Genomic DNA, 23232 nt, shown 5'->3' with positions numbered 1-23232 from the left:
CAGCCTCTATTCATTATCACCGCAGCTTTGTAAAGTATCACTTTGGAAAAACATCACAGATGATGATTTTAGCGCTGCTTTGGTTAGGGCTGGAAGGCTGTTAGTGTAGATAAATCTTAACTAAACGCAATATGAGGATATAGTGTCAAGTTTGTTCTCGGGAGTTTTCACTTGAAACTTGAAAGGACACACAGCTTGTTCTTTTTTTACTTTTCTCAATAGCCTGTACGGTACAGTCCATATTATGCTTGGAACTGTCTCCATGCTTCGAGGCTTCACCAAAGCTTTTGTGTTGACACTAGGTCTGTTTTAATTCCCATCCTTGCTCAGACACGCACACGCACAAGCCTCCCTCCATCCTACGTTTCCTTTCCTCTAGCCCACTCCCTCTGGTGTTATCGCCCTTTCTCCGTGAAATGGAGGGTGTCTTTGCTCGGGTCCGCGGCCCTGCGACACTCGGCTCATCTCCCAGCAGGGTCCCGGGGCAACAGACCAGACGAAACGGACAGAAGGACGGGCGCGCGAAACGAGCGAACGAACGCCTGGCCTTCAATACCCCAGAGAGCGGCGGGCTTGCAGCCTCGGTGCAGCTCGCTTTTTTCCCTCCCCCTCTCGTCTAGTCTGTGTGTGTGTGTGTGTGTGTGTGTTTCCAATAAAATCGTGGACTTGAAACATTGCCTCTGACAGAGTGAAGCTGGACATGAACAGAGATGGTGTTTGGCTTGTATTAATTTACCAGATCCATTGCCCTCAGATAGACACATTGGGGCGAGAGAGAGAGAGAGAGAGAGAGAGAGAGAGAGAGTGTCCTGGGGCCTGTTGTTAGATGAGAGGATTCAGATATGAATCTAGTCCAAGATATGAGCAAAATCGCTGTCGTCACTGCAGCTCCGATAGCCTTTATTTATCTATTGATCTCTCCCCACTTTCTCTCTCATTCTCTCTATATATAACTCATCACCTCTCTCTCTCTGTGTCCCATTCTGCCTCTCCCTCCCGGAGGCGTCAATTGGGTATGGCAAGGTATGGCAGGCTGCCATACCTTGGCTACAGGGGGAAAAAAACCTAAATGTGCTTCTTAAAATAAATTCATCATGCCTGTTGCTAAGGTACCGATGTGCCGTTTCAAAACGTCATCATTTCCTGTACTTTTCCTGCATTTGTTTCTGGAAATATTGTTTTCCAAGGTTCTTTTGAGCCTAGCTAATTCTTCTCTTTTGTTACTGAAAACCAAAGTCACTTTTCGACACTTATTTTCATTGGAGAAAAAAAAAGAATCTGAACAGCATTAACAACACCTTTACAAATGCCCTCCTTTCTCACTGTCAATGTTCAAACAATTTACTGACAATCCACTGTCTTGCCGGTGGCATGAAGTGTGAAGTTCTCAAGTGGCACATCTGCATGGCAACATGACTGGTGTGTGCAAGACACCTAGTCATGTTGCCATACCTTAGCTCAGGGTTCCCCAATAGGCGGCCCGCGGGCCATTTGCGGCCCGCGGGGGGCTACTGTCTGGCCCACACCAACACCAGTAATAATGGTGGTATAAGAGCAGCAACAACACTAGTATATCGTTGTTGTCGGGTGGAAATCTCGTATCTCCAAATTTGTACGTTCTTTCGCAAATCATACAAGGCCGTCGCACAAAAGTAGTGAAAACAGCAGATCTACAAGCACACAACGCCTGTTGTGTGCTTGTAGATCGGCTGTTTTCACTAGTTTAAATCATTTTTAAAATGATAAATTCAAAACAAATGGTTTTGGACATACACGATTTTCACCCGACAAGGACGAAAACTGTCGCTGGAGTAGCGGGAACGCCACCGTCGCCCCCAGCAATGTTGTGGCCCTCGGCTTGGTACCCTAGACATAATTCGGCCCTTGGGGAAAACTAATTGGGGAACCCTGCCTTAGCTTTTGCTGAACTAACGCCACTGCTCCTCCCCTCTCCTCTCTCTCTCTCTTACTTTCACTCTCACACTCTGCACCGTTCCCTGAGAGGCCAAGAGCTCTGTCTGTACGCGTCGCAGTGGTGCACCCTGACACCGCTCTCCACCCGGGGGTCAGAGGTTAACTCCCGGTTTAGGGGTCAGCGACTTCTTGGAGGTCAAACCTCCCCAGATCGCCGCTCCGTAATGAGCTCAGTCTGGCTGGGTCTGCGACTCTGCACACAATGTCACACATTACAAACACGTGTTCATAACAAGCACGCACGCACACACACAAGTAGACACACACGCAGACACACACACAAGTAGACACACACGCAGACACACACACACACCTACAGTCTGAAAGCCCATGGGGTTACGCCATTAACCACTTCCAACCTAGCGTCCCTATTGTGGGCATTGCATTGTATATGCAGTTCATTAATAATTGTCCATTGTTTTGGTCAAACATAGCACATACATATACTAGTAAGATGCCTTAAGGCCAATTCTTTGCCATCTGGCCAATGATATATAAGGGACCAGTTACCCATATATGGAGACCCCTGGTACCCATATATGGAGATCCGTGCACTGTATATGGAGATATGCTGTGAGAGCCCAAACACGCTTATTTGTTATGTGACATCCTATGATGTCTATCATCTGATATCATACCCTATTATGCCCATACATGGAGATCCCTGTCTGTAGAACCAGCCACACAGATATGGGCTGTCTTGACCATTTGTCTTGGCCATAATGGATTCTGTTAGTGTGGTATGTGGCCGATGTGGCCTCCATATATGGGCATTCCCATATGTTAGATATGGGCTTAATATTGATGACATCAGGGAACTTCATATGGGCATAAAAGGGATTCTGTTGGTGTGACATCACAGTGAAGCCAGAGCGTGATGTCAGAGCAGCAAATCCATTCTGTTAAGAGTGATTACCCTGACATCACAGTGATTTCAGAGCATGATGTCAGAGCGACAAACCCATAGACCTGTGATGTCACAGTGATGTGTCAGGGGAACCACAGTGTCAGGCGTGACCTACAGAGATACGTGGACAAGAAGTTCCGGTTTTCATAGTTAACTGCGACCTATGGTCGCAACAATGAAAATGTGTGGCATCATGTTGCTGTTCATGTACACCTACGGCCTACAGGGGGCAGGGCTGAGTAAGCCTGATTAGCACATTTCGGTCCCCACGTGGCAATTAGAAGAATCACACCCAATGTGAAGTGAGCGGTGCCTTTGAGTAATAATACTAACGTATGATGTAATTGTTGTGGTGTCATATAGTTTTCTCTGCGGGACATACGGACAGACATACAGTACGGACGGACATACGAACGGACACACACACAAAGCCAGATGTAGGAGCGGTTAGCGCCACTCAAGAAAAGGAACATGATTTAAAGCTCTGATGAATGATTAAGTAGGGACCCACAAAACATCAACACTATTTCCATTTGAGCTTTTTGTGGGTGTGTCAGTAGTAAGTACCGTATGTAAACAGTTAGACAAAAGCACACACACAAAGGACACACATAGATATACATACAGTACTGTACATACTGTATACAGTACGTCACCCAATTGTGAAGGGCGATGATACATAAAAGAAGAAGACATACATATGTTTACTGTACACACACACAATTTGCATTTTGATGACAAAATTGCACTGTATTTGTTTTTAAAATGATTAACCGAAATAAACTATACTAAACTAAACTAAACACACACACACACACACACACACACACACACACACACACACACACACACACACACACACACACACACACACACACACACACACACACACACACACACACACAAACTGTACATACATACATACATACATACATACATACACATACACGTACGTACGTACGTACGTACATACATACGTACATAGAGTACATTGTGTATATTGTGGACACAGAGACATCCAGAGAATTACTTGTTATGATTTGAATCAGCACCGGAACCTACTGCATCAAAATAAACGATGCTCTCTCTCTCTCTCCACTCTCTCTTGCTCTCTCTCTCTCTTTCTCTCTCCTCTCTCCTCTCTCTCTCTCTGTCTCTCTCTCTCTCTCTCTCTCTCTCTCTCTCTCTCTCTCTCTCCACTCTCTCTCGCTCTCTCTCTCTCTTTCTCTCTCCTCTCTCCTCTCTCTCTCTCTGTGTCTCTCTCTCTCTCTCTCTCTATCTCTCTCTCTCTCTCTCCTTCTCCTTCTCTCTCTCTTTTTATTTGATTTTCCAACAGCAGCTTGTCTGCAAATACTCAGGTTAAACTAATTGGCATTATTAAACTGGCCAGCTCAACCAAAAACACGGATTAATGTGTATCCTCATGTGCTTTCACGCGCAAGTTACACAGCCATGCTAGCCATGCAGTGTGTTTCCATGTGTGTCTGCGTGCGCGTCCGTGCTTGTGTGTGTGTGTGTGTGTCTGTGCGTGTGTGTGTGTGTGTGTGTGTGTGTGTGTGTGTGTGTGTGTGTGTGTGTGTGTGTGTGTGTGTGTGTGTGTGTGTGTGTGTGTGTGTGTGTGTGTGTGTGTGTGTGTGTGTGTGTGTGAGAGAGAGTGTGTTTGGAATTTTAAAACGATCCGCTGTCAATTTCAATCAGCGGCGCGCGTGGCACGCCCTGGGGGCCCAGGTAGCCCAATTACTGGCCGACACGCTCGACATGCTAACAGAAGCCCCAGCCTATCTCCTCTTATTCAAACAGGGCGGCTGAGGGAAGCGGAAGACGCTAAATGTAATATGGGTGGATGTGTGAAGGGCGAATGCTGTTGGGAGGAGGCTGCCAAGGCAATTGGGTATAGCAATAGCATCCACCAGGAGGATCGATAGATAGGGCTGGGGGAGAGGGTGAATGGATGGAGAACAGGCTGGGGGAGGGAGGTGAATGGGTGGAGAACGGGGAGAAAGGAGGATAGACGGCAACGGTAGACGGGTTGGACAACAAAGAACAATGGAATGTATAGAGTGCCCGAATTCCTGACGTCACTCCTTCATCCCCTTAGTCGCGGAGAATAACATTGGATCATCTTAACACATCGGACGCCCACGTGGTTTTGACGTCTTAATTTGCTGGTGCCCATGGCAACGCGTCATTTTACCTACCGGCGAGAGTACTGGCGAGAAAAGTAATCCGAGTAAATGTAATCCGAGTATGTCCTGTTTATTTCGCGAAAATCTTTTCTTTCAGTCAGGACCGTTTTTTATCATTTCTAAGCCACAGTGTTTGTGTTACGGCATGTAGAAGAGGCTGAAGAGGATGAAAAAAGGAAGAGAATCCGGAGAAAACAGCATTTTTGTGCAGCCGCTAAACGGGAAGTCAACGAGACACACAGCACGTCCGGGTGACGTAATTGCGCGCTGCATGTTGGGAAATGGAGTTTGTTTCATCACCGTGGTAGCCAAGTGCAGTAGCTACAGTACAGTATAGTTTACTGTACAACGCGTCAAACGCGTCGTGGGCCTCCAGCGACATCAAAGAAATTGACTTGTAGACACCACGTGGGCATCCGATGTGTTAAATGATCCCTGGCTAATGAGACAAATATGCCTTAATACATTATAATTGTCCTCTAGTCTATACTGTAACTACAATGTAAAATTTAAAACACCTTAAATATTTTATTTCTTCTAGAAATAGCGAATCTTTCACTCAATAGGGGAAATGCCCGTCGCAAGTTGATGATGTCATAAAACCATGTGTGATCTATCCCTTTGGAATTTATGGCATGCATGTGCAAAAACACAACAACACATACATTTGAAATATTGATTTGATGCTCATATTAACCATAGGAAGTATTAAGTTTGTTTTTATAGTTTTGTACTTTTTCTGTTTTGTATGTGTCTATGGAGTTAAAATGACTAATAGACCCCAGGTCCGCACCTGGGGGTCTTTTAGAGTCATTTTATAATGTGCTGATTTGTCTTCCCTGTGTATTTTTGGTTACTTCCTGAAAGCTGAAAGCCTCTTGAGTCAAAAGGCCCAGTCAAAAAACACAGATTTAATGAAACATAAACTCATCCCCACCCCTTTTACCATTTACCCAACAATGTGGGTGTGGCTAACCTCAGCTGGGTCACCACCCACCTGACAACCAGGCATACTGGTGGGTGTGGCCCCATAAAAACCCAATTTGAACACTTTCTGTACACTTTAAAAAGAAAATCTTCCTCCTAGTGTAATCATAATAACTGATCATCATGTTTTAGGCGGGAAAGAATCATGGCCCCCCATCTTTAAAATGGTCTCATACTATAACATACCTTCCTTCTTTATCTTTGATTTCCTTTTCTAGGTCGAACTTTGACATTATCCCCACCATTTTATCCCTTAATTGACCATGGCCTTATCAACATATGCATTCCCCGTCTGATCTCACCACTGTATCCGCTTCAGTTGTGAAGGATATACAGTATTAACCATTATTGTGTTTCTCTCTCTCTCTCTGTCTCTTCCATCTCTCTCTCCTTACCTCTCAGGGTGGTAAGATCCCGGTGCGGTGGACGGCGCCGGAAGCCATCGCCTACCGGAAGTTCACCTCGGCCAGCGACGTGTGGAGCTACGGCATCGTGATGTGGGAGGTGATGTCGTTCGGAGAGAGGCCCTACTGGGACATGTCCAACCAGGATGTGAGTGTCTGTTCGCTGTCCGACCAGTTCATGTGTTCATGTCTGTTTATGTCCAACCAGGATTTGAGTGTCTATTCGCTCAGACACACCGAGGGCAAAATATACAAGTGAAACCGTTTAAAATGAACAAATGTTTAACCCAACTAAGACCAGAAACACATCTGTGTCACTTAACCACTTTAACCATTATTTTTGTTTTCTACTTTGGCTATTCAAAAATAGCAGATATACAAGCTCACAGCGCGGCACCGAGTGCCGCGCTGCAAGCTTGTAGATCTGCTATTTTTGAAAATTAGTGATTTTCTTTTTGCAAATATTCGAATATATATTTTTTAAAGCAAACTTTTGTAACTCAAATCTCTGCTTCTGGGGGTCCCTGGAATAACATATTTTGAGATGGGGCTCCACGGCCAAATACGAAAATGTTTGAGAACCACTGATTTAGAAGAAGGATTTAGAAGACATGTATGGAATTGGGTCAAAATATTCAGATGCACAGCTGTGAGCTTGTATATCTGCTATTTTTCAATAGCTAAAGCATAAAATAATGTATTGTAAATCACACTGTGATGACATCACACCGGTGTACTTTGCAATACAAACCCCGAAATCAATCCTCCATTTCTAGGCAACACAGAAGGGGGGGAACTTTTTTTGCATTTCCACAGAACTCCACTAAGGTATATTAATGACATAGTTCAATATTGAAAATAGGTGGTTTTCCCCTTTAAAGCGGTTCAAATTTAACGTGACGCAGATGCGTTCTGGGCCTTAAACGGTTCAAATGAATGAATGTTTAATTCAGCAGCGTCATTGCGTTTTGCAGAACAACAACAAAAATGTGGATGGCTTTACCCTGGCTTTCGCTTAACGGAGCTACTGCTGCTTCTCTCGGGAAGCGGTGATTATCTTTTTGTCGACGTGGCCATCGAGAGCAGCTCATGAGGCTGGAAAGCTATAATAAATCATAATGTTTATTTTTTATTTTTTATCAGTTAGTACTCGATACTATCACGGCCCAATATGTCCTTGACGGTGACTTTGGAAGCAGACTTTGCCATGGCAGCCATCTCGTTCTTTTTTCTCCCCCCTTCTCTTCCTTCCTGGCCAAGGATTATGAGAGCAATGAGTGATTGCTCAGAGCGCTTGCTTTGTTCCCCGTGTCCGCTTGGACGCGGTCCACGTCCACATGCGCATGCAAGCACACGTGTGCACGCACACTCCGCACACATGGGCTGGACTCGGTCCCGCGCTATGAGGTCGCTCTCCCCTGCGCTCTCTTCCCGGCAAGCCAGGCTGCCAGCCCACCGGTCCTCTGTGGGGTTCGCTCCCTCCGCGAGGAGCGTCCAACCCAGCAGATGTTGCCTCAGTGGGCCAGAATGTGCTGACTGGTGTGGGCTAACGCAGAGGAGAGAACTGGCGCTGCACCCGATGGCCGGCTGCTCAGTCCACCCACATGTGTGGGCGCGCGCGGCAGCGCACGCACACGTTAGTATTTACTATGCTTGTGAGTCAACACATCTAGGACGGCGTTAAAAATTGGCTGAAAACAGCCACAAAGTTGCCTGAAAATAGCACAGCTTATGAGCTGTGAGCTTGTAGATCGGTGTGCGATATCGCCGCACAACTAATTATAGCAACTATCCACCTGTTCCCGCTGTAGAATTGTGTGTGGGACACATCCAGGTATTCTGGGAACATCAATGACGGTCAGGATTACGATTACGTCACACTCGGCTCAAGTGGGTTGTATTTGGTCCTCACAAGTATAGTAATACAATTACAAACACACACACACACACACTCACACTTACACACACACACATACACACACACTCACACACACACACAGTCACACCCCGGCATGCACTCAGACACACGCTAACACAAAGCCAGGTTTATGCTTGCACTTGCGGCTGTGTTGTGCGCCGAAAACAGGCGACTTACAAGCTCACAACACGTCTCAGCTGTTGTGAGCTTGTAGATTGCCTATTTCCACTGCGTGACCACTGTATGCAACAAAGTACACCAGGCCCTTGAACATACATAAATGTTCATACACACGTGCCTTCGTCTGTAAAAGCACACGTAACACAGAAGAGGGCAAACACAGGCCAGATCCAAATATATACATACACACACGCGCCTTCATATGCACTATTTGTCAGGATTCTGCTGAATTGCAGTCGGCGCCACGGCAGAGTTGGCAACCTATAGATTGGCTTCTAGTTTAATAATAGTGTCTCTTTGCACTCAATCTCACGCAGACCTTGATCTCACCAGTTCATCCATCTCTGATGAAAGATTAGACACGCGGATCCGACAACAAGGATACAGGTGGGGGTGAGATGCATCAAAGTGCAACTGAACACTCTCTGCAGTGTTTGCATTATCTACTTAATGGTTGTACAACTGCAAAACATTTTTTGGGATAACGTTAGACCAAGCCGTTCTGATTGGTCCATTGCATAGCTAGCAACACACCAATGTGAACCCTATGGGCGTTTATTTTATTTAGAATTTTTAGGACGTGATAAATGTTAAATGATGCATTTATATTGCGCCGTTATCAAAAGCAATTTACAATTGGCATTACATTCACACATTCACACACACTTCCACGCACAAAAAGGGGATGAATCTATGCAAGGCACCAAACTGCTTCATCGGGGGGCGGTTAGGGTTTGAGTGTCTTGCTCGAGGACACGTCGACGCTAAGCCAGGGGTTTTTGAATTGGGAAACCTTCCATTTCCCAAGCGGCCACTCTCACCTCCTGAGCCCACTGGCGGCTGCGGTAGAAAACTTGTGAAAACTCAATCACTCTAATAAGGGCCAGGTACCCTGCAGCGCCTCCGAGAAACAAGTGTCAAGTGGTGGTTTCTCAGAGTGTTAATTATGTCTGCCGGTTCCCTGGACGTTTCTGTCCAGAGTGACACACACTTCTCTCTATATAGTCTCCCATGCCGCCAGAGTGACGGGTGATCGGCTGGAGTCAAGAGGAAAGGACACATCAGCTGGAGTGCTAAGTGTCTTTTTAGCCCATTTTGGACGGGAACCCCATCAAGACGGGAACCCCTTTTGGGGTTCTTGCTGCTATGTACAGTATATTGTCGTTGTCGGGTGGAAGCCTTGTATGTCCAAAACCTTTCTTATTTTGTTATTATTTAAAAACAATTTAAAGTAGTGAAAATAGCCGCTCTACAAGCACACAACGCCTCGCGTTGCGAGGCGTTGTGTGCTTGTAGATCGTCTATTTTCACTACTTCGCTATTTTCACTACTTTTGTGCAACACTTTTGTATGATGAAGTAGGCCTTTAATTTACAAAAAAATATATATATTTGAAGCTTGGAGATACAAGGTTTCTGCCTGACAGTGGCGATATAGCAACATAATGTTTTTGTAATTTTTGAATAAATAGGCCTATTTGAAGTTTTTGAGAAAACAGTCCTAAATGGGCTAGATGGAGTGACTGAAAAGTGTGTGAGTGTGCGTGCATGCGTGCGCGTTCTTGCGTGCGAGTATACATGTGTTCCTATATGTGCTTGTGTTCAGGTGTGTGCGTGCGTGTTCGTGTGGACGTGCGTGCGCACGGCTGCGGGTGGGAGAGGAGTGGAGAGAGAGAAGTACTCTTAAGTCAAGGTGACAGATTGCAAGACTTGGAGTCTATTAGTCACCGAAAACTTCTCGGCAACGCCGACCAGGGCAGAGGACTGTTAATACTGAGCTCCCCAGACTAAGACCGAGGCCTTTTCGTCAGATTGAGTCAGCGCCGCAGAACGGCAGAGGATTGCTAGCGTTAGTGTGTTAGTATCGCCAAATTGGTTCCGTCGAGCACAGGGGCCCGAGAGCAGCCACTGTATGCCGCTGTAACCATTTATCATGTATACAATTAGTCAGTGTCGTGTGATGCTAACAGCTGCACCCCAGACGCCACAGTATATACCATCCTCCTCCCGTGACTCCACTGAAACGGCTGAGAAACCTGTCCTGCGTGCCATTTCCGCAGTGCACATAAACTTGCCACATTATCCCTGATTCACTGCACTTCTCTGTGCATTCTAAATGCCTGTAATTGTATTATCCTATTGCATTGGTAACTATTAAGAGTGTACAAATTGAACCAAATGGACCTTTGCGAGTACATATGGTTCCATTTGTACCAGTTAATTTTACACTCGGTGTAGATTGGGGCCCTTTTTTCAAAAATGTTGTACTTTTACTCTTGGTACTTTAAATACATTTTGAATTCCAGACATTTACTTGTAACAGAGTATTTCTACATTCCACTATTGCTACTTTTACTTAAAGGGGTACTGTCACCCAAAGGGGTACTGTCACCTTAAGAAGTCATCTTAAAATATAAGTTAATATTTTTATGATGTAATTGTGGGAATGCGCAATTATAAGCCAATCAAATTAATTGACTGTACTTAGACTACTTAATGTACTGGTTAGCTGTTGTTGGGGAGCGAGGGGCAGATTACACTGTGACATGACTTTCAGACTATTTCAGACCGTTTTCAGAGAGACCACGTGACCAACTGTATCATACTATTATAATTTTGGGGTGTGTCAGCGGGCCTTTGAGTAAAATGTGTGAGTATTTTTTCCATCACTGCCTTTGGGGCCCAAAGGCTGAACAATATGGCAGGTATTGAGTTCATTTACTGTGGTTAGGTGACAGTTTAGCAGCTACAGTAGACATGTTTATCTCTGGCAGCATAGCGGTGACAATACAAATGGCCATCTGGCCTCGGTGCGTAAGAGACATAAACACTGCAAACTAATTTTTTTCCCACTACAAACACTAGTATAAACACTAGTATAAAAGACCAACACTATGGTGTTAAATTATAGATGCAATGCAATATATACACTTTTCTAAGTGGACGGCGCCGCTCACAAGAAGCACATGGTCTGGGCACTAACTGGCTGTGATATATATGTATGTATACCTTGTTATGGTACAGCTCGTCCCAGAGGCATTGAAGCCACATGTATAACTCGGTGTCCGACTATTGTTCTTGGCAGAACTACCTTACCACTGCCCAGAGTGTTAATTGTACTTCTGTCCATGATATCATGTTACATAAACTTGACCACCACCACCTAATATAATTGTCTTGTCTCCTCATTTTCTCATGATTATTGATTGATCTGAATTCCACCACACTTGCCCAGGGGCGGTTTTTATAAACTGGGGGCTCCCCACAAAGGTAGTAAAAGAGGCCCCCCCCCCATGAGCGCGCGTGAAAAATAGATATGCGTGAAAAAAAACAGTATGCGTGCGTGCGAAGTGCAGGAATTAAAAATGCCACCCTCCAACTCAATACCTATTCTGAAAAAGTGATGATTTAGCATGACAAGACGATGAACTTGACAAGACAATGAAGAGCAGAGGCAGAGGAAGCCTATTTGTTGTCATTATGGTTGGTTTTAAATACCTAACCACAATCATTTTGGATCTATTTGATTAATTTAAGAAGAGTACAGTAAGGTAGCCTATATAGAGTAGGCCTATATGTATATTTTTATACAGGACATATTTGATGCAGGACAATAATTATTTTAATAACAATAAGGGAATATCAGTGAATAATAATACTTTAAATTTATATTTTAATTATATTTTAATTATTAATTATTTAATTTAATTAAATAATTAATAACGCTCTACCCACGTCACAAGGGGCAACAGCCAATCAGAAGAGGGGACAGGACTAAGTTAAACCAATTAAGGTGAAGGACTCTTGATGAAGTCATATGACACCAGCCACAAGTCTGTACGACAAACGGTTCATGAGATATAGAGGCACTTCCTGTTTGGCGAAGGGCACTTCCTGTTTGGCGAAGGAAGCGCCAATTAAGGTTAATAAGGACTCTTAATCAAGTCATATGACACCAGCCCCGAGTCTGTACGACAAACGGTTCATGAGATATAGAGGCACTTCCTGTTTGGTGAAGGGCACTTCCTGTTTGGCGAAGGAAGTTTGATCTCTGTGTGAAACCTATTGACTCCAGTGAGCAGTTGGTCAATTCTTTAAACAATCATAACTTTTGACAGGAATGGGCTAGAGACTTACTTTTTTTTTCTAAATGCTCAGAATAATGAGCCCAGCAGGGGGCCCCCTCTGCCTTGGGGCTCTACGCAGTTGCGTAGTCTGCGTAGAGCAAATGCCCGCCCCTGCACTTGCCAATGGCAGGACGTGTGACGTTCTGAAATGGCACATCTGTAACACAAACCGTGGCCTCCCCTCTCCCCAGGTGATCAACGCCATCGAGCAGGACTACCGCCTGCCCCCGCCCATGGACTGTCCCAGCACCCTGCACCAGCTGATGCTGGACTGCTGGCAGAAGGACCGCAACGCCCGGCCCCGCTTCTCCGACATCGTCAGCACCCTGGACAAGATGATCCGCAACCCCACCAGCCTCAAGGCCGTGGCCAACATCCCTGCTGTGTAAGTCCACGGTTCATAGTCGGCCTTTATCGTCCCGGAGGGATGTTCCCTTTCACAGTCTGTTCCAACAGAAAAGCACGTACTCTAACAATATAACAAAAGACAACATAACACAGAGACAATGGTACATAAAATCCCTAGGATACACAAACCAACATGTCAGCGAGGCAGTTTGTTTAATGCAGCAATGGCTGAATCAACCAAACACCTATACTAAAAACAAACATTTTGCCATTTCAACGTTCTTTATCTTCGTCCAGATGGCATGATACATGATGGAATGTAATCACGATTGAAGGGATGATCAGTGTAATTTACTATTGCGAGTGTTACATGTGTGATGGCTTTATTGTTCATAATCAGAAAGTGTGGGAAGGCCAACGATCTTTGAAACAATGCGAGTAATACTGAAAATGTTGCTTTTGTTAGACATGGTCAATATATTGAAAAAACATGGGGAACAATACAACAGAACAGGATGAATAATGCTTTTGTAGAGTAAAAACAGAAAGTGAGGGGCAACAGACACTGCTGTTAACCACTCATTTCAAGGTCTCACTGTTTGGAATGCATTAGGCCACAAACCCCCATAACTCTCATTGTTACAGATTTGTAAGGGTCCATTTGGTTCCTAACTGTGAATCACTTACCTGGGGGACCTCCCTGGGAGTCCCCGAACCCCACTTCGGGGACCCCTACAGCGATGAGTGCGCACAGACGCGCAAAGTGCACATACAGTTAGTGTATTTCTAGAGCCTGGTTCACTGCTACCGCTTGTACCACAGTAGCCTTCTGCCTACAAAAGTCCACATTCACCCACACCTTTTCATCCTCACATAAAATAAACATGGACGCTCCCCACTATTTCCTCCTCGTCTCTCTCTCTCTCTTTCTCTGGCACATGCACACACCATACCCATACCTTGGTCCTCCCTAACTCTCCGCCCTGCTTAATATTGCATCAAAGCTCTGCTGCCCCCCCCCCCCACCTCCCCCATCTCCCTGCCTGTCTGTGTGCAGGGGCGTCACAAGGGGGGAGGGGTGGGACTGATTTACTAGGGCCCAAGGTGGAGAGGCCTTAATAATTTTATACTTTAGCTATTGAAAAATGGCAGATCTGCCATTTTCGTGAAAATGTGTGCAAATCTTTAAATACGTGTATTTTTTAGGCGAACATTTGAAATTTTGCTTCTGGGGGGTCCCTGAAACTAAATATTTTGAAATGGGGGTCCGTCACATGAAAAGGTTTGAGCACTGAAATAGAAACATAGGTTTTTTAAAAAAAAAACGTAGAAGGATTTGAAATATTCAAAGAAGAAAAGTTCGCAATTTTTCAAAAATAGCAGATCTACAAGCTCGCAGCGCGGCACTGTGAGCTTGTATATCTGCTAATTTTCAATAGTTAAAGCACAAAATGTGAGTGAATCCTTGTACCCAGGGCCCAGAATTTGGTGCGACACCCCTGCTCTGTGTGTCTCATCCTGTCCTCTCTCCTCTCCTCTCCTCCTCCAGACCCTCTCAGCCACTGTTGGATCGCTCCATCCCAGACTTCAACACCTTTAGCTCGGTGGAGGACTGGCTGGCTGCCATCAAGATGAGCCAGTACAGAGACAACTTCCTCAACTCGGGCTTCACCTCCCTGGAGCTGGTGGCTCAGATGACCTCAGAGTGAGTTCCCTTTGAAGTGTCACCTGCCTCTAAAGTGTTTTTACTTAAGTAAACGCATCAATACCGCAATGCAGAAATCCTCCGGTTCAAAGTAAAAGTCCGGCACTCAGAATTTACTTGATTAAAGGAGCTATAGTCAACTCTTTCTTGAAAAATGGATGATAAAATAAAAATAATGTTTGAAAAATATTTTATAAAAAAATAAGCTTCATATATGTGTTTCTATAAAAGAATGACCACAAAAAGCGTAAAATAATGATAAAATTATCATTTTGGCCATTGTCAGACCGACACTTTGTTTACATTCTAGTCTATTCTTTGATAGTGTTAGACTAGGATGTAAACAAAGTGTCGGTCCGACAATGGCCAAAATTATTATTATCATTATTTTATGCTTTTTGTGGTAATTTTTTAATTGAAACACATGTATGAAGCTTATTTTTTTATAAAATATTTTTGAAACATTCTTTTTATTTTAGCATCCGTTTTTCAAGAAAAAGTTGACTATAGCTCCTTTAAGAGTACAAAAGTATTGCCATGGAAATATACTTAACACATGGGCTGCCATTGTTTTGAAAATTCTGAGGTTTTCAAAGTTGGTGATGGGGCACCCTGGGGTGCCGTGACAGCAGTCCAGGGGTGCCGCAAAACTAAAATCCTAACTGCGACCTATCGTCACGGCCCAGTGTCGCCGTGAAAAAGAGTGTCTCTCTGCCTTTTTGGTGTTCTGGAAGCCGAAAGCCGGATCAGCATAGAACCGGAGCCTAAGGAGAATAGACACTCCATGATGCTGGCGGCCGAGTTGCATGATGGGATATGTAGTGTTTTCACTCTACCCCTGTTTACCTGGTAACTATGGCAACAGTTAACCAGCTGCCCAGGCACAGTGCCCCCCTTGCCCCCTTATCTCATTCCTGGACGTGTTAGGCACTATAATGCTTTGTAACTAAAGTTTTAATTGTAGTAAAGTAAAAGTGCATTACTTGCCTCTGAGATGTATTGGAGTTAGACAGGGTTCCCACGGTCATGAAATTCCTGGAAATATTTTGAAATTAGAAAAATATTTTTCCAGTACTGGAAAAGTTTGGGAATTGATCAAGGGTCCTGGAAGGTCCTGGAAAAATTAGCTGTGCATTGTCTTTGGTAATTGATTTTGTTAATACCTCTGAAATGACAAATGAAACATTGGCCAAGTTGTCAAATATTAGAGGCAGAACTTGTGAAAATAGCAGATCTACATGCTTGTAGATCGGCTATTTTCACCGTGAAAACGTGTTAAACAAAATTCCTCAACTCTTAGTGCTCAGCAGGGTGCCGGGTCCCCAGTTAAAATATGATTATTTCGGGGGTCACGGCCTGAAAAGTTTGAGAACCACTGTCTTTGGGCATTGCGCATAGGAGTAAGCGACTCGTTATTGAGCTGAATTATTGTTATATAGTCCTGGAAATCGGGTTAAATATTCTGGAAAGGTTTTGGAAATTAATTGGTAAAAATGTGTGGGAACCCTGGTTATAAGTATAGTAAGTCTAGTAAATGTTCTTGGTTGCCTTGCACCCCTGCCTCCACACCTCAACAAAGCAGCCAGATATGACGGTGGCCCTTAAAACAGATTGACACCAGTAGGGTCAATTGTGCATGACTCAACCTCCCGAGGTGCAACCCAGCTCAGCAGGACCCCCTGTTTCTTTCTTGTTGTTTCTGTCCACTGTGATGTCAGTCCAACGACGACAGAGAAAAGACACTGACGCCTGCTCTTAGAAACTGATTGCTGGTAGGAGAGGGAAACATTTTGTAGTGTGAAGAAACAAACTGCACAGCCAATTACAGCTTAGATATAAGCTTAAGATATAAGCTTAGATAACAAGGGTTAATATTAAATAAAAATAACAGTTAATTCCTAGGTTTTTTTATTTGCTCCATGAGAGTTTGAACTCCAAACCTAGATTCCCACAACTTCAAAATAAATAATTAAATTATATTAATAACAATAAAAAGCACTCCCTGCCTCGCTTAAATTCTCTAAATTCTCAGTATGAAAATGAAAGCAGATTATTGGTCAAGATCAGGTTGAACTTGTGAGTATTGTTAACGTTTTGGTAGGAGGTAGATACCCTGTCTTCTTGTGCCAGGCATTAATTCACTCCATGAGGTGCAGCTGTTCACAAAAGAAAATAAAAATAAATAAATAACCGTATCTCAAAGTCATAACCTTCCATTCATTCCTCCAGGCCAAACTGACTCTAAGGGAACAACACATTGTCATTCATTTAGTGTAATTAAAAATGATGTGCGTTCTTTGCATAAAGAAAAAAAAAATAAAAAAAATACCGCTTTCATCTGTACGCTCGGAGCTCGGTGACATTCATTGCAGGCTCCCAGAGGTGCAAAGTAATATGCATCTGTAATGTATCTCCATGGCTAATAAACCTGGAAGTGTCCTCTCACTGTGGAAAAGTGAGTTAATTGAATCCATGATGCAAGTTTGTGTTTGCGTTTGGCATTCACGGCCGCGAGCTATCCATCCCCCAGTTCTGTCCCGTAGCTGTAGCACTCCTACTATCTATGTAAATGCACCCGTAAACAGGGGTGTCACCAGGAGGAGGGGGGAAGTGGGACGGGGTTCCTAGAGCCCAAGGTGGAGGTGCCTTAATTATTTTATACTTTAGCTATTGAAAAATAGCAGATAGCTCACAGTGCGGCACCGAGCACCACTGACATAGAAACATAGGTTTAAAAAAATACCAATGCGTAGTGAGCTTGGAGGTCGGCTATTTTCTGGGCTTTATACCACACTGAACTAAGCATAATCAAGTGAATACTGCATGAGATGTGGCGTACGGCGTGGATTTCTACACAAAGAGTGCAATTCTTTCAACATAAGATGCTGCATTCAAGTTCAGGAGAGTGCCTTCAGGTATGGCATGGAAAGTGGGCATTTGCATTTCTTTCACCACAGTAAAAACTGCATTCATGGTCTGGAGAGGGCACTTTTTACAGACAGATAAAGGGCTCAAGCTCCCCTTTGATGTCTATGTGTGCACGTGCCTGTTTTCTAATGTGGCCCCCTTTGAAAAAGGTTTGGACACCCCTTGACTTCCATGTCTCTCTGTTTGTCCTCTCAGGGACCTGCTGAGGATAGGCGTGACCCTGGCGGGCCACCAGAAGAAGATCCTCAGCAACATCCAGACCATGCGGGTGCAGATGAGCCAGACGCCGCCCACCATGGCATGACTGCAGGTGGCGCCGTACCACGGAGCGGGCAGCATTCGCAGGGCCACCAACAACAACAACGGCAGCCTCCGAATGACCCCCGACCCGTCGGAACGCGCCAGGGTCGAAACCATCGTCTTAATCTAAAAAAAGAAATCCGACGCCATTTTGTTGCCTGGAGTACAGGGTCCACGCTACCACACGATTAGCGAAACCATCATCATCATCATCACACGTTTTTTCGCGAAAGCCAATTCACCGCCGCACCAGAAAGTTCAGGGTCCATAATTGACACTTTGCATCTTTAAACGCACATGGTACAACCCGGGAAGAGAGACGTCGAATGGCGCTCAGGCCACTACCCCTCGCCATTTGTTTTTTTTCCATCTTGCATCTAATCTACTCCCAACAGTCAGACACTCAGAAACTAAATCGTGTCCAAAAAAAAACCTGCAAACTTTGTTCTAGTGACTGATGCTGTCTGTTATGTTATCTGGACTTGGAAGGTGCTGGAGTTGCGAAACAGAAAAGTGTGAGACCATTTCAACGTGACCCGCAGCCGTCAGCTGACCGCCTGTGTTTTGACCCGGGTCATCCGCAAGGAGTGCGGTCAGAGATGCCTTGACCGTACCGCGAACAAGACAAGAAATGCTGATTGTACTGTAGAGAAAGAAACTATTATCTTTAAGGACAAACACAGAGAGAGAGAGAGAGAACAAAATGCAGGAATGTACAGCGGAGTACCATATCCTACTTTTAAATCTTTTTTGCTTGTTTCAAATATGATTTTATATTTTATTACTTTTTATTTTTTTATCGTGTCGTAAGTTAACGTAGACTTCGGTGAACAACTGAGAACTGTTTTCCCCCTCAATTAACATCATTCACACGTTTATCTCCAATTCCCTTTTATTTATTTTTTAACACTATAGCAGCAGGAAACCTATATACCCCGTTTTAACTTTAACACTACCTGTGGAGCTCTGGGTGGAGGTTTAACTTTAACACTACCTGTGGAGCTCTGGGTGGAGGGCTCTGCCAAAGGACTTTGTGAAACCGGCCCACACCCAGATACAGAGAATATATAAATGTGTATATCTCTTCCTAAATATGAATATATCTTTCAGAATAAATCTTCATATTGAAGGTGACATATGTATGAATATGTATGTACAGAACTGTCGGCTTGCATTTTTGGCAAAGACGTTGTTCGTTGACTGGATTGTGACAGACACGTGCTCTGTGTTAAAGAGTCCTGCAGTGGCCCGTCTCCCTCCGGACGGCTATACAATGGACATTGTATTGTTGGTCTCCGACACCCGACCCACCTCCCCCCCCCCCCCCCCCCCCCCCCTTCTCCATACTCCTGAGGGGCCACGAGGACAATCCTGATCGAACGTTGACCTGGAAGCTGTACAAAGAACTCTTTAATGTAGATCTATATGAAAATTGTTGTAGAAGAGAGAGAGAGAGAAAAAAATACCTAATAATAATGATTTTGGAGATCATGTTAAATGTGGGTGAACCCATGCTGTCTCTTGCTGGTGAGCACTTACTTGTACAGATATGTTTTTGTTATTTTTATTTCTAATCTCTTATTGCCTGTGTTACGAGTACATGGTACCATCCATCCAGAGGGGAGCAGAAAGACCAGACTTTGGACGGCCCATATCCATGGTGAGTATCTTGTCTAACTACGACATGTACTGTATGACATTGGAGAATTCTGGGCGAGTGCTTTTCTTACGGTAATCTGATGTTAGTAGTAGAGACAGGAAAAAAAGTCAAATTCTAGCGAGTTAGCTTTGACCATTATTGACAACACTCCATGGACACATCTCTGCCATTATGAAGGATAAATGTAAACAAGAAAAATTAATTTGAATTTGAACGATACAAATAAGCTATGTACCGGTAGCATAAAATCCCACCACTCGTGGTCAGAGCTGCCGAGGAAAACTGTACCGATTGTTCTGGGATATCATAACATCAGATTAACGTGGTAAAATGGCTAGTCCGGAATTCTCCTTTAATAGGAAATCAACAAATCATGGCATTAGCTGCTGATCACACCCACACAATGTCATGAGAGTCTGCCCAGCCATTCTCGATGGCCTCCGTTGACTTTCATGGTGACCTTGACATTTCATCTTTTTGACTTGTTTGTTTTATTTTTATTTCATGTTATTATTGTTAAGCTGTATGTCTTAGATAGGAGAGTGTAGAGAGACAGGACACCCAGGGCAGAGAGATGCGATACACATGAGACAGGACCGGCAGTCGGATTCAAACTCGGTCCTTGCCTGCTCACGAGGAGCACCAACTGGCTGAGCCTACGGACGCACCCCCTTCGACCCAAATATTAATCATGTCCTTGAAGCAGCGTACCCGATCCTTCCCACAAAGTTTCGTTGAAAATCCGCACATCCATTCTCCCAGTTTTTGTTCACAGTTACACAGACAGGAGCAATTACTGCACAATAGACTGCCCTGCGTTTGCTGTGGGCAGTGTAGTGAACATCTGGGCTGGGTTTTGCCAACAGCCGTCCCGATGCCATCCCGATGAGCACGCAGTCTTAAACAGCCCACGCAGGCTCCCTTGTTCCTTGTGGTCTAGCAGCACAGCCTCCCCAACGACAGCGGCGAAAGCTAAGCCACAAATTATAAGCACTCACTCTAACTATGCTCTGCTGCCATATGGGCAGCAGGGACGTGCTGGCCATTGGGAAAAGCGGGACAACTCCCAAACGGCCGGTTCATTCCCGGCCGGTCCAGGCCGGCCATTAGGAACAAAAATTAAATAAAATGTCGTCCTTTGTTCCATTTTGGGGGCTGGGCGGCCAACAAAGTAAATCGTCACTGTCGGGCAGAAACCTCGTATCTCCAAGTTTCAAATTTCATCATACAACTTAAGACCGTTGCACACAAGTAGTGAAAACAGCCGATCTACAAGCACTCAACGCCTCACGGTGCGAGGCGTTGTGTGCTTGTAGATCGGCTGTTTTCACTAGTTTAAATCATTTTTAAAATGATAAATACAAAACAAACGGTTTTGGACATCAACGACCAACGACGAAATATAACTCATGTAATTGACCCACTGGCTTGTCACTTGCCATGATCTGAAATGGCAAATCTTTGAGTAACAGCAGCGCTATAGAGAGAGATCTCTCTCTATAACGCGCAATGAGGGCCTCTACAACTCTTTTTCCCGGGCTGAATCAGGGGCCCAGCACGTCCCTGACGGGCAGGCATGCTGCAGAGGACAGAATGCCGTGGCATCTCACAGTCTCTTCATACCGTACACACTAGCAATGCGGGTTGTTTGCTGCAGGGAAAGTGACAAGTGGAAATGTAGTTTGGTACAACTTGTTTGCGAGATGACTTCATCATTCTCCGGGGATGCCGTGCGTGTCCGTCTATGAAATTACACGGAAATAGTTTGGGAAGTAGGATTGAAATTTATTCTGTCCACGAAAGATAGTAGTTTTGGGTGCTGCACAAGGTTGATTTCTCATTTTTCTGAGCTGTGACGGCGCCTGGCGGAACTCTTTGGTGATGAGTAGCCGTGTTGCTTCCAGTGGCGTCAGTTCAGAAAAAGCTAAGGTATGGCAACATGACTGGTGTGTGGTGTCTTTCGTGCGTGTGCAAGACACAAGTCATGTTGCCATACCTTAGCCACAGGCATTTATTTTAAGTACATTTAATTTTGTACCCGTTTCTACGGTTTCTTGGGCTGAATATGGCAGCCTGGAACGGTTGTTCAATTGCAAGTAAACTTGGCATGTTAGTAAACGTGCCACAATTAACAATAATGCATTGCACCTGTGCAGCTGACCTGCGGAACCTGGGAATATACCATTTTGGCAAGATGGGGAGAATACAAGTGTGGAGAATATAAATACCTTGTTAAAGTAACCATTTTGTTACATTTTGTAGTTATTTTACTGTAATTTAACAACATAATAACCAGAGCAGATAGACAAAGAGACATTTGTGGATTTATATTTAAAAGTAACTTTTATTGGGGCGCCTGGTGGCCTAGTGGACCAGGCGCATACCATATAGGCATTGCCATTTCGGCGTCAATGCCTGTCGGCGTCGCCGGTTCGGTTCCCGATCCGGGCGGCCTTTGCCGCGTGTCACTCCCTGTCTCTCCCCCATTTCCTGTCAGTCTACTGTCCCATCCAATAAAGGCAAAAAGCCCAAAAACAAATCTTTAAAAAAAATATATATATATATATTTTCCCCCCTGCATTCGCCTGCCATACCCAATTATTGACGCACCTGGTTGCTTCTGCCGGAACTCTTTGGTGATCAGTAGCCGTGTTGCTTCTTCCCTCGTTTCCTGTCGTCGCCTCTCGCTCCTCGTCTCATCTTCAGTCGTGTCTCCACCAACGCGGTCGGCCGTTTAGAGCTGAGGTTAGGCGAGAACAAGCGTTATGACATTAACAAACACACCGGGGCATACAGCCGCGATAATGTCTCAACAAACAATTATCATGAATATCGAACTCCCTCTGGTATTTTGTGACTCCAAAGGTTGTGGGATTGAGGTGCTCGAGGAGAGGCGCAGAGAAATGACCGGGATCAGCGCTTAACCACCTTGCTTCCAAAATTAGAAATTGACGGCAGGCCCATTAGCAGATTATTAAGTATACGTACACCTCCGCCGCACACCCCCGGCCCTTCCTCCTCCTCCTCCTCTCCGTCCTGTCCTCTCTCCCTGGCTGGCACGGCTCCAGGTCGTTTATCCTGGGTGTAACCGAGCTGTCCTGGGCCGGGGGCCGGGGGCTGGCGGTGGTGGGGGTGGTGGGGGTCTGGGGGGGCCGTGCTGCACAGGGTCCAGCCTGAGAAATGGTTGGCTCCACGCTCCAGTGCACCCAGGCAGGAGAGCAGACACCTGCTGCCCCCCCCCAACTGATAGGCATCTGATCAGCCACAGGGAGTGAGACTGATGGGGGCTACCGCAACGCAAACATACACACACACTCTCATGTACACGCACACACACACACACACACGCGCGCACCCACGCACGCACGCACACACACACACACACACACACACACACACACACACACACACACACACACACGCACACACACACGGTTACACACAGTCATAATATGCTCATGCACGTGCAAACACACATGCTGTGCCGAGGAGGAGGAGGGCTCCATTACGGCGTCTGTTCTCCGGGCTGCCATGTAATGAAGACAGAGTGGGCTGTGGCGGGGCAGTGGGACCCTGTGTGACCAGCTAGTTTAGACGGAACAAGCAAGG

At 45.0% G+C, this 23232-nt stretch overlaps 1 protein-coding gene across 1 annotated transcript in view; it reads left to right on the top strand.

Moving 5' to 3' along the window:
- Positions 1-17967, top strand: part of LOC308285406 (ephrin type-B receptor 1-B-like) — a gene marked incomplete at its 3' end in the record, with an annotated part of 349613 nt that extends 331646 nt beyond the window's left edge. The window contains exons 14-17 of the mRNA XM_080726148.1: positions 6457-6606; positions 12874-13067; positions 14580-14735; positions 17859-17967. Of these exons, the coding sequence (XP_080582274.1) occupies positions 6457-6606; positions 12874-13067; positions 14580-14735; positions 17859-17967 (609 nt within the window). The remainder of the gene's footprint in view (positions 1-6456; positions 6607-12873; positions 13068-14579; positions 14736-17858) is intronic.
- Between the last annotated feature and the right edge of the window lie 5265 nt (positions 17968-23232).

Source organism: Nannobrachium achirus (assembly GCF_963921795.1).
Source record: "Nannobrachium achirus genome assembly, chromosome: 5".
Taxonomy (NCBI): Eukaryota; Metazoa; Chordata; class Actinopteri; order Myctophiformes; family Myctophidae; genus Nannobrachium; species Nannobrachium achirus.
Note: the sequence above shows the minus strand (reverse complement) of the source record. Positions and strands in the feature narration are given on the sequence as shown.